The 13,452-nt window shown below is 29.4% G+C and overlaps 2 protein-coding genes across 2 annotated transcripts; both read right to left on the minus strand.

Annotated features, from left to right (window-relative positions):
* Positions 1–8,168: 8,168 nt before the first annotated feature.
* On the minus strand, positions 8,169–9,239 carry LOC112793706 (uncharacterized). The gene is made up of 2 exons (XM_029297440.2): positions 9,081–9,239; positions 8,169–8,960 (listed from the first exon to the last, which is right to left on the minus strand). The coding sequence occupies exons 1-2, from the start codon at positions 9,237–9,239 to the stop codon at positions 8,169–8,171; spliced, it is 951 nt and encodes a 316-aa protein (XP_029153273.2).
* A 164-nt stretch (positions 9,240–9,403) lies between these two features.
* LOC112794816 (cystatin-1-like) lies at positions 9,404–10,710 on the minus strand. The gene is made up of 4 exons (XM_072213569.1): positions 10,582–10,710; positions 10,344–10,475; positions 10,048–10,230; positions 9,404–9,610 (listed from the first exon to the last, which is right to left on the minus strand). The coding sequence occupies exons 1-4, from the start codon at positions 10,708–10,710 to the stop codon at positions 9,530–9,532; spliced, it is 525 nt and encodes a 174-aa protein (XP_072069670.1). The 3' UTR covers positions 9,404–9,529.
* Between the last annotated feature and the right edge of the window lie 2,742 nt (positions 10,711–13,452).

A 13,452-nucleotide genomic window follows, 5' to 3' on the forward strand; every position in this document is an offset into this window, starting at 1 on the left:
CAAACCCCCCAAACCCCTATCTACATGGATTAGACCCATTTTTTGTTGCTAACTGTTTGGTTTTTGAGGAACATTACGCGGGAGAGAAAAGGTGTGCCCTAGCAGAGATTGTAGGTCGCGAACGCGTGATTTCCCAGTCGGAGAAGTCTTGTGAAGCACTCCCAAGCGCACAAGGTGAATTCAGGGGTTTGGTCATCGTCATCCCCAAGTCGGAGAAGACAGTACGAAGGCAATTCGTAACCCAAGGGTATCGTGGCGGACGGCACAGAGGATTGAGGCTTTGATGCGCAGCGAACAGAGGTATGCAATAGCCATTCTTGATTAATTTCATGTCATTCCCATTAGTTAGACCTATTGCTGTACCTAATGAAATCATGTAATTGCTGAGGATTGCTAGAAAAGTTGGGTTAGGGTTTGTGTTACCTGTGGTTAGATAGAATCTTTTCTTAGCTTGTGTTGGTTATTTTTACTTCCAGGAATGGCCACCATCCATATAACATTGTATATTAATCATAGAGGACGGTTTGAGAAAGGGCCTGGTGGGAGAATTAGTTATACTGGTGGTGAAGTCACAGAAATCAATAGGGTGAACGTTGATACACTGAACGGTTTTTTCATATCTGATTTGTTGAAGGACATTGGATATATGTCCGTTTCTAATTTTTACTGGCAAGAACCGGGGAAGGAGCTTGATGATGGGTTGAGGGACCTAAGGGTCGATATGGACGTAGTTAGAATGTATGAGGCAGTCGTGAAGAATGATAACAAAATAAATGTTTATACAGAGCATCCGGTGGACTAGCCTGTGTTAGTTGAGAAGAACAATATGACTCCGTCAAAGAGGAGAATAAAGACATGTGCCAAAAGGGTTCCAACACCAAAGAAGAGTCCAAAGAGAAGATTGGTAGTAGTGGAAGATCATGATAATGCTGAAATTGTAGGTAATGTGGAAGTTGTGAAAGAGGACCAAAGAAGGGGTGAGGCCCATAACAGGGAAGTGGCCCATGAAGAAAATAAACAGGATGAAGTTGAGGCCCAAAAAGAGGACAGTCTTAGTATGTCCCAAGAGACATCAGATCCACCACATCATGCTCAAGTAAGTGCATTATGTTTAGTTAAAATTCCTTAGTTTGCTGCAACAATAACTTATTATCCTAAGATCGGTTTGTTTTGCTACAACATGGCACACCATAGGGAATGCCGCCGTCAACAACCACACAACAACAACCTCCAACCAACAATGCAACAACCAAGAAACAAGTTAAAAGGAGAAGTGTTAAGCGACCCCCTCCCACTGCAAAAACGCAGCAAACACCTCCCCCGTCTACCAACAAACCATCTACCACCCCATCCACACACAACTCTGAAACTACACCGCATCCACTGCAAGGTGCTAGTGAAGGGACATCGACACGGTTCGTGCAATTCATGCCAACACCGGGAGTGACTACGGGTGCTACAGGCCGAGGCACAGCTGCTAGGGGTGGACTTCATAGCAGGGGACGAGGAAAGAAAGGCGCATTCAGTGGATCAAAAACAGGTGTCTCAAGTGGGAGCAGTAACTCAACTCCGATTTGATAGAAACTCATGGGTTTGGAGACCCAATCAAGACAGGAATTTGATGGTTGATTAATGTTATGTTTTCGTTTTTTAATGTATTCAACATTGATCATCAAAAACTCTTGCTGGCTTTTGATTGTTTTGTTTATTAAAGAGCAACTCAAGACTCTTGTATTGTATAATTATCATGGTTTGGGTTAGGATAAGGTAGCTAAACTTGATTTCAAGGTATTTTTTGACCAACCGAACTTGCCTTCATTGGCTTATGTCATGACTACTACTTTTTGAGAATCAGAATTCACTTTTTACAATGGTTATTTTATCAGTCTTTTAACAGCACCTTCTTTTGAATTTGGATGAAAGCTTTGAATGGACACCAAAAGCATATTGTTGCTATGTTCTTGTTCTAGTTATACTTACTTCCTTATGAAGATAGATAGATTCAGGTGACAATACATTGGCATTGTCTCAATATAAACTTTACCTCATTTTACATGGCTGCATCAACTACAAAATAAACAAAACGCTACCAGAGATCCAAGATTTCGTGCCTATGTTAATGCATCAGAATTAATAAGATCAAAGTTACAATCATTTAAGCAGCATGTCATACCAAAGTTCCCAACTCATACACATCTTACAATTTCATAACCAAATACAACTCACAAAATAAACAGAAAGCAACCCCCAATGCAATGGTTGAAAGCAACAGCCTTATTCCCTTAAGTTCCCCCTAACTTCACCCCTAAATTTTTCCAACTTCCTGGCCATCATTGAGGATGATTGCGGATTTTCCACACCACTCGTGACAGTCACACCATCTTCATGCCTTAAATAAGACTGATCGGAATTTCTTTTTGCTAAAGCTCTTGCCAGGCCCTCCCATCCTTCTTCAATTTCATCCACCCACACAAAGTATTTGCAATCTCTTGTCTGGAAAAAACAAAAAAAAAAGAACCAAAGTGTCAACTACAATGTCAAAAATAGATTTCTAACCTGAACAACAACACCGCGTGTACATTACCGCCCACCCAGGACATTTGATGAACCATCTATTAGGGTTTGTCATTGTGCCAGACTCCATCAACACAACATCCCTCCCACACAAGCATTTGCCGTCGAGCATCTTTTCCTTCATCCTCTTCGAACTCGAAGAACTGCTGCGAATTCCCTCACTTGCACGAGAGTTAAATCTTCGCAAAGACATCCTAGGGCTCACGAGAAAATTCCTTCTCTTCTTATGTGCACTTGACACTGGATGAGGTTGAAGTCGATTGCATTTATTGGGGTGTGGTTCGAATTGGGGAAGATGACTTCCTAGGGTTTCCACTTCATAGGTTAATCCTTATAGTAACGTTCAAATCCACGTAGATAGGGGTTTGGGGGGTTTGGAGTGCCACGTAGGTTCGTACAAGGATGAAGCTGGTGTCAAACCAAGGTAGAGTATTTTTGTCACACGGACCGCATCTTCAATGGGTACAAAGTTAGTTTCGGTCTGCTATGGGTACAATTGTCAGCGTTCTCATCTTTCATGGGTACATATGGTCATTTATTCATTTAATGATTTAATTGAATTAGAACAATATGAAAAAAGTGAGCACAAGATTTAGGGTTTATTTGGACACTATTTTTAAAAAAAAAATTTAATGATTTTTTTTAAAATATCTTTCATAAAATAAAAGTGATTTTATATTTGGATATTTTATGTAAAAAAAATTTTTTATTCATCAATTATGTTTGAGTAAAATAAGATAAAAGTATTTTTTGTCATTTATTATTTAAAAAATATATTTTAAAAAAAATCTTTTTGAAAAAAATGTAAATTGTAACTTTTTAAAAAAAATATTTTTTTTATTTTTCTAGTTCTTTTACTTTTATTATTAGAAATTTGTTAAATACATTATAAAAAAAGATCTTTTTTATTAAATTTTTTTATCAATTTAATGATGTTCAAAAAAACACTTAATTTTTTAAAATCGTGCACAATTATTTGTTTTTCTAAAAAAAAAAAAGTCAAACTTAAAGCATAAAGCAGAAAAAAAATCTTAGAAAGCATAGAATACATTAGTGGATAGTCGTCAAACGGTTTCAACAGCATCAAATTAAAAGCATATATAGAAAGGAATTATAGAAAACTAGTATTTTGAGTCTTTATAATAGGATCTCGAATCTAAACTTTAAAAAGTTGTGAATTGAATCAATTGATACATCGCTTGACATAGCAATGTTCCTGAGCCGTTTGAATATACACAAAAATGCTTATTCTGGTTTTAATGGTTAATTTTATAAATTTAATTTTCGTAAAAGAATCTTTTATTATGACTATTTTAGAGAATGATTTTATAACTGTTACAATTATTTGTTTTTAGGCAACGATTTTTTAGTATTGTTTAAATAATTATACAATAAGATACGCATAAAAGATGTTGCCTAAGAGTACTTAATTTATAGTACACATAAAAATTGTTGCCAAAATTTGCTACACTTTAAAATCGTTCTATTAAATGGTCAAGGATAACGATTTTTATAGTGTTGCTGTTGAAATTTAATTTTTCATTATGTTATGGCAACAAAATAAAATTGTTCTCTTTGACTATTTTAAAGAACAGTTTTATAACCATTACAACAATTTTTTTTATCAAGTAACAATTTTTTAATATTTAAATAATTATACAAAAGATACCCATAAAAATCGTTTCTAGAAATACTTAATTTATAATTTCACTTCTTATATAAGATGTTTTATGTAATTTCTTTCTCCTTATCATTTTTTTATTTTTGATAAATTACTTAAAAATTATTTTATTTATTTAAAAATTTATTTTTAAAATATTAAAATACACTAAATCAATTTTTTAAAATTAATCTTATTTAATTAAGACTTCTATATAATTTTTTAATAATTAATCATTATACATAATTAAAATTAAAATATAAGTAATTATAAAATAATAAAAATTTAAAAAATTAATTTAAATAATTAAAATTTAAATTTAAATTTATGAATAAAATAAGTTAAATAAATAATTTTATATTTTAAATTAAAATAATTATTTCAACTTAAATAAATTAATATATAAATATATATTTGATATATTTTTAAAATAATTTTAATATATTATAATTATTTTAAATTATTATTAAAAACTTATTCACTTAAAAATTTCTAAATTAACCCACAACCTCTACTCCCAAACACAACCCCATGCACCCATCCCCACATGAGTGAAATACTGGAATGAGCTAGAGTTGCACTAGTAACCTGTAACCATAATTCTCTCTCCACTCTCCAATTTTCAGCGCCAAAACTCTCCCAAGACACGACACACACTACTTTACTTCTATTTTTTCGTCTGCACGCTCAACTGACTTGGGCGTCGGAATATCTTTGCAGGTAACGCCTTCCACACTAAGAATTTGGGAAGTCGGCTGCCAGTTCTATCTCCGCAATCCTGAACCAGGCAGAAACCCCACTTTATCACCCGACGGATCTCTCCCAAACCGTCCGATACTCGAGCTACTAAACAAAAACTAATATTCTGAATTTTAAAAATTAGGATTCTGTTCATTAATGTTGCCATAAATTAACAGTGAGTAATTAATAATGAGTAATTAAATTAGTTATTATTCTAATCAATCATAGTTAGTATTTTTTATTTTCTAAAATTAGTTAGAAATATTTTATCAAATATAAATATGTACTCTTTTTGTACTTTTTTGGTATTTTTTTATAATTTTAACATTTATTTTCAATTGAATAATTTTATTTCATTATCAAAGTCTTTAAATTTATACATACTATAAAATTGGGCATCGATACTATGAAATTGGACACCGAAATTGTATTTGATCAAGAACACAGACAAAAAAATGTAACAACTAAAAAATTCAAATAGTAAAATTGTATGTATATAATTTAATCTCTTTAGTTACATCACAATCTAATTTTTATACAGACAATAAATAACACATCCACGTTAAAAAACTACTATTAAATAAAAAAAATTAACCAAATAAACGCATAGTTAGTACTAGGTAAAAAAACTCATAATTCAAAGATATGGCAGAATTTAAGAATCATACGAAGGGAGAAAATTGCACATCATCAACAATATATACATATATTGAATTACTTATTGAAAACTAAATAATTTTTTATTAGGTTGTTGCTAGACTATGGCATTGGCCGCTGGTATAAAAGCTCGTTTCAATCTAATAGATAAATCCGAAGAACAAGAAGAAGTTACCATCTCCCCTCAAGATTTTATCAATAATTTTTTGACGGACAGAGAATATCAGAGATTAAAGAAAGAACCAGAGAGCAAGCATGTTTTTGGAGTTTCTAAGCTTGATAGGATGGAGATTTTTGGAGTGATACCTTATTTAGCTTTCAGCTGGGCCTTCAAGAATGGATGTGTTACTGAGGAAACTTGTCCCTTTGTGGGAGAATAACCTAATACAAAAAACAGAGAGGTATAAATTAATTAGATATTTGTAGTAAAATAAATTGAATTTAATTGATTATATGTTTGTTTTTTTTTTATTTTTTTCTTTCTTTTTAATTTTTATATTTATTGATGTAGGCTGAATATAAGTTTAGAAAGGGTGAAGTGGTGTGGGATATATGGAAACATTGGAAACTCAGCCGGTTATTGCTAGCATTATTTGTACAAGAGAATTTTATCTTTTAGAAGCTGTGAGTATAATATTATTTTTATATAAAATTTATTTTATATTTTACAATACTAATTTTTGTTTTATTTTATTACCTAGGATGCCATTTACTATGGTCCAGCTGATCCAAAAGCTATTCAGAATGAGCTATTCAGAATATTGAAAATAACCACGCTGTTTTGGTTATTGGTCGAGAAACAAAAATGATTAAAGATAAATGGAAAGAATATTATGTGTGTGTTTGGATTACAGTTTGCAAACGGGAGTTTGCATAAAATTGATTTTGCAAACTTGATTTTGGTCAAAAGTAGGTTTGTGTTAAAGTGATTTATGTTTGGTAATTTTTGTATCAAAATGGATTGTAGTAAAATAAATGTTGTTTGGCTTATACCATTCAAAATCACTTTAAAATAAAAAATTACTAAAATGGACATCAACTTAGATTTTTTTTTATATTATCCTATTGTTTTAATTTAGATATTTAAATAGATTTTATTAGTTAATTTTATAATAAAATTAATATTTACTTACTAAAATAAAAATAACATATAAAAATAGACAAAATATTTTTTTAAATAAAAATAAAAATTATATATTTTATATATATATATATATATATATATATATATATATATATAAGAATATTTAATCAAATATGTTACATTTTTTAAGTATTAAATGTTACTTTAGTATTTTTTTACATCGTACTCTTATTCTAGTACTCTCAATAATCTTATTCTTAATATTAATTTGAAATCCAACGTTTATGATTTTATTATTATATATGATTAATTTTTTATTTAATTTATTTTTTTAATGGAATCATAATCTATATTATAAAAAATTACACTAAAATATAGTATAGGAGAATTACAATTATAAAAGATAGTACTGAAAATAATAAAAAAAAATTAAGTGATTGAAACAAATCTAAAAGTTCTTAATGATCTTTTTATATAATATATTTTTAGTATTTTTAGTACTCTTTTTTTAGTATGTTATAATTTTTTACTATTATTATTATTTACAGTTAATTTTTTTATTTAATTTACTTTACCTAATAGAATTAATAAATCATATTATAAAAAGATAATAACAAACATAATACATAAAAATCACGATTATAAAAGTGTATAATGTCAAACAAATAGTTAAAAAAATAAAAATAATAAATAATAGAAAATTAGAGCTCATATAAATAGAAATAACACGAATTTTATAAATAATACAATAACATATACAAAGGATAAAGTTGGTAAAAAGTAAATAAAAGGTTAGTATCTATGGCTAAAAGCCCGTTAAGAAAACGCAGAAGCTAAAAATAGTTGCTTCTTGTAAACGCTGGTTTTGGCAGCAGAATCACTTCTGCGTTCATAAGAAAAAAATTTGCCAAACCAAAAATTGAAACTTTCAAGAAATTTAAACGTGCTTCTTCCCTTCCAACGGGTTTCCCAAACACACCTTATATAATCAAAAATTCATGAGGATCAGGGTGGGCAGACAGAGGATATGGAAAAGTAACTCGGAACAAGTACACAGTAACGGAGAAAGGTGAAGATGGACAATGTGTAAACGTGTAAGTTCACCAAATTTAGAGCTTATTGGCTTGTAAAAGGATCATGCAGCATTCTCTATTCAATTTGTTCTTCATTTTTGTCTTCAATTCATAGTCTCATTTTTTTTTTCCTTTCTCCGAGATATGTGTATCTGCGATTCCGATTGATCTTATAATGACATTTTAGCCAAGAAGCTCTCTTATTGTTAAATGAATTCAGACTTCAAAAATAAGAATCTGAATGTTAAAATAGTTTTTCCAAATGAAGTTACAATAAGTGGGCCTTCTATTTGTATGCATTGCTTGCTCATACTCAACATTTTTCAGATAATTTGAGTTCAAATAAAAGACAGATTTGGCAGAACTCCATTACAGCATCCTAGCTTTTTACGCCTGATATCAACCTTCCCAGACCCTCTTTCAGATTGGGTGAAAGTGCAGGACAATAAATCAAAACATCATATGAATGAATCACACCCTTCTTGGCAAGTAACTGAAGAGCTGATGATACACCCTTAGCTATGAGAACCTTATTCTCCACCTGAACATCAAAGTTGTCCACAAGATATAACAAGAACTCAAGAAGATTGTGTGTTATGTCAATGTACTTCTGAATAGAATGCACCATCAACAAAATTGCAGGCTCTATGTTCATCACACTGTCAACACTTTCATAAAAATAGAGCCAATCATAAAACAGAGCAAGTTTAACACTTTTCTCAACATAGCTGCTCCTACATGACTTCAAAAGCCAGCCTATAACAGCCCATCGAGGAACGATGTCTGATTGAATGATCTCATTAGGTGGATGGTGTGCACAACATATGAATCTAACTATATCAACTATGATAGTTTCTCTATCTGGTTCATGAAGAAACTTCTGAAAAAACCATATTTGGTGCCTCTTTTGATGTCCCAATTTAACATATGTCATCAAAAACCGCAATCTGGTCTCCATCTCAGGATTGATTCTAAGCAAAACATACTTGCTACAAGTCCTTGTGCGGTACAGCTGCAAAACATTTATAAATCTTGAAGTATTGAACTTTGATGGACAAAGCATCAAATCCTTCCAAATATCTCTAAACTCAGGAACATGAATCAAATCCTGCAACAACCGAATGAAATCCCTGCCGATTCTTAAACACAAGTGAAACTCTTCCCTCACAATCTTCACACACAAATGAACCTCCAATCTCCTCAAAGTCTAAAAATTTTGATCACTCGGCCTGTTGGTTCTACAATGATCAGCCAAAACTCTAAGAAACACATATAAAGCACATGACAAAACATTGGGTTCTTCTTCCAACAAGCACTGCCACTTGTTCAAGAAAAGTGTGGCCATCTTCAAACACAACCACAAATTTCCATCACTGAAATCACCTCCATTGATTTGCCTCAAAAGGGACACCAAAAGCGCATCGAAACCAATCCCCAACACATAAATCATTTCCTCAGCAACCCAAAGTAGCTGGCTTTTCACAGAACCAAGGAGCTTTGGGTATAACTAGTGAACTACTTTGATGAGCAAATTGATGAACATTCGCAACTAGTAAAACTTGTCGATGTTCAATTTTCGGGTCAGTTATCTCATCGAAACAACACAGAAATCTAGTGTTTGTCAATTGATATTCTGAAAGAGAAAATTTTGAAGCACTTCCAGTTCAAAACCACCATTCACAAATTGAAGAAACCATAAACACACAACTAGAACATGAACCTAAACTCAAATTCCACAACTTAGGCCTGAGATGTACCCACTTCCTCAGATGTACCCGCAGCCTCCTGAGATGTACAAGCTTCCTGAGACGTACCAGCTTCCTGGATAATACATTGAAAGAGAATCGCAGCATGTTACATTAACTCCAATGCAAATAATCAATGAGAAAATACTAACCGCATGAAATATAAGGAAGAAATGTTTAAATACAATACTTAATCAAAACTATGAAATACTTTATGCCAATTATTAAAAAACATATACAAAGAACATGAAGCTAAAACCAAATAAGATATCTTGACGAGAAAAAAATTGAAGCAATATCATTAATAGTTTGGATGCTTACTCATGCAAGGAACTTAACAATCACAGATAATTATGAGTCACAATCTAAGAACCTTATGATAAAGTAATCACAAAGCAAAACCACATTATCAAAGTAAAAATGCATCCACACACACAACAACAAAGTCATAACTAAAATAAACAAATTAAAATGCCAAGACACACCCTAAATATGGATAAATGATGATGGTACCTGCTTAGTAGCCATTCCACAGAACATGACATCGGTGGTACGATCTATTTTTTCCCATACTTCGCCATAAAAGGTTTCAGATGCATTACCACCAGAGCATGCAGTAAAAGTAATGTAAAACATATAGCCAGCAACAACTTGACTATTAACCTTGTCAATCTTATCAAACTCAAAACTCGCCCTCTACATTGTAATAACAACAATAAAAATAATCATTAGTGAATGAGATTATAGACATAAATAAGATTATAGACATAAATAAAACTCAATAAAGCAAAAACCATCATAGACACAACATTTTGGTTATTGTAGAATTTCAAGCATCGCTTAGCCAAATCGGTCACATGTTGCTTACGATCCTCGTTATACATCTTATAGGGTCCAATTCCGCCCGGTATTAAACCTCCATACTCCGGAACTTTGAATCCCTGGAAGAAAAAAAAAAAAACTAAAGAGTTAAATTATGAGATTATATTAAAAAGCATAAAACAGAAAACAAAGAAAAAAAATAATAAAGCGTCAATTTAAAAGCACCTCACTGCTTAAAGACTGTCTATAATAATCATAAAGTTGTTCTTCCGAAGTTTCCTCAGTGATTACAACCGTTTTATTCGGTTTATCATCGACATCATCCCTACCTCTTTTATCTCCAACAGAACCCATATCTCTCTCTTAACTGCAACCTGATTTCAGAATCAATCAATAGTAGCGTTTGTTTTCGGGGACAACACTTGTTTGGAAGCAGAGACATGGACAGTGGACATATTGTCTTCGAAACAATTTTTTATACTTTTGTGTCCACTCTTTTACGAAGGACAATGATGGACACGAGACTTGGAAGAGTGGACACGGACAATTTTATAAATTTTGTTTTCATTTTTTTCCACTATTACTCCTTCTTATTTTTTCTATTGCGTTGTTCAGAAATACTTTTTTCTTCTGTTCTTTCTCTATTTCTTTCTTTTTCAGCTACTCTCTCTTTTTTGTAGAATTTTTTATTGGGGTAGATAATTCTTTTCTTTTTATCGTTTTACTTCAATACCATTTTAACCTTATATTATATTATTTGATTTGTAATAAAAATAATAACAAAAATAATTAATCTTAAAACTTTTGAAAGATAAATATTATCAAAAGTAAAATTGATCTTTTAAAATGCTAAAAAATAATTTATAAATTGTAATTGATTTTATATAATTTAAAGAAAAATCAGCTTTTTATAAAGAAAAATCAGTTTTTAGATAAAAAAAATAGTTTTTTTAAATAAAAATAGATTTTTATATGCAAAACTAATTTTTTTCATGTAAACATGGATTTTTTAAATTAATTTTTTATTTAAAATTAATTTGACTTATTAACTTAAACAAAATTTTTTATTAATCAAACTCAAATTTATTTTTTTTGTTAATCTTAACTATATGCATTTCTACATAATAATAATAAATTTTAAAATAAAATAATTATATTTATAAATTTTATTTTAATATAAATACTAATATATTTTTTTATTAAAATTTTTTTGCCTCTTCAAATATTTTTTTCAAGTTTCGTCTATACTCCTATGTACTTTCATTTTTTATTAAATTAATTTATATTGATGTAGAAAATTTGGAATCACAGGACTATTTTAGTCTTATCCATGTGTATCCAAACATAATACTAGACATTATATTAGTGTCTTGTCTATTGTATCCAAACACAATATACAAAAGATAATCTTTAGTGTCTCCGTTTTATTGTCTCCGTTTCAGTATCATATTCTATCCTGTTTTTAAAAACAAACGCAGAACAAGAGAGAAGTGCACGGAGTTTCAATTCGGTTATGCACAAAATCACACGTGTGAATCAGAGAAGAGAAGGCGGAGGACTTACGAGAATCACCGGAACTATGATATGAACAAAGAGGTCGACAATTCTGATTCCGGTGAATTGGGGTTAGGGTTTTTATTATTTATTACTGGTATTTTTAATGTTGAAGTGTGTGTTTGAATTACAGTTTGCAAATGAGAGTTTTCATAAAATTGATTTTGTAAAATTGATTTTGATGAAAAGTAAGTATAAGTTAACATAATTTTTGTTTGGCGAATTTTTATATCAAAATTGATTGTAGTAAAATAAATGTTGTTTGGATTATACTAATTAAAATCACTTTTAGATAAAAAATTATTAAAAGAGACATCAATTTAAATAATTTTTTTATATATGCAAAATCAGAATACTAACAAAAATAATATAAAAAATATTTATCATATAAATAAAATAAATACAATAAAAAATAAAAATATAAAAGAGAGTACTATAAATTTTATAATGTCAAATAAAAAAATATTCTATAATTTTTCTAGCATTGTTAGTATTCTTTAATTTAGTATTATTTTTTACTATAAATTCTTATTATTTATGGTTTTGTTGTTACTTATAATTAATTTTTTATTTATTTTGTCTTTTTTTATAGGATCATAATTTATATTATATAAAATTTTGATAACAAACGTAGTATATAATAATTACAATTACAAATTTTACAAAGTCGGAATAAAAAATAAAAAAAATTAATACAAAACAAAAATAGAGTACTTCAAGGAATAGAAAAAAAAATTATACACATAAAAAATAATAAAAATTCCATAAAATCAACAACATGTATCATATGAACAAAAAAATATAATAAAAAGTAAATAAAATTCGTATGAATAAAATTAAATAAAAATAAAAAATTTCATACAGAAAAGGATAGAGAAAAAAAAAATTCATATAATAAAAATAATAAAAATATCCTAAAAAAAGTCAACAACATTTGTCATATGAATAAAAAAAATACAATAAAATAAATAAAAAAGCCAAACAAAAAAAGGATTTCATGCAAAAATATACATATAAAAAATAATATAATAAATGATTAAAAAACTCATAAAAACATAACATGAGAAATTAGAACATTACATAAATAATATAAAAATATTTATCATATAAATAAAAAATATAATAAAAAAATATAAGTAAAAAATACAATAAAAAATATAAAAATTAAAATATAAAAATGAGTATTAAAAATAATAAAAAAGATTGAAATATTCAATTTATTAGTGATTAAAACAAATTTGAACTATTTTAATGAAAAAAAATTTGGAATGAAAAACTATGAAGAAGTAAGAAGAACTACAAAGAATTATTGTGAAAATAATAGTTACTAGTATCCTTTTATAAAAGAAAATGAAGGATAAGGTTAGTAAAAAAGAAATAAAATTTCACCTAATTTTCTAAAGACAACAAGCATCTTTGAACGTGAAACGCAGAAGTTACAAATTTTAGTTTCTCTTGAACGTGCGTTTAGAAGCAGAATCAATTCTGCATTCAGGAAGATAAAAATAGTCAAACAAAAAAAGTGAAACTTTTAAGAAGTTT

Source organism: Arachis hypogaea, chromosome 1, assembly GCF_003086295.3.
Source record: "Arachis hypogaea cultivar Tifrunner chromosome 1, arahy.Tifrunner.gnm2.J5K5, whole genome shotgun sequence".
Lineage (NCBI taxonomy): Eukaryota > Viridiplantae > Streptophyta > Magnoliopsida > Fabales > Fabaceae > Arachis > Arachis hypogaea.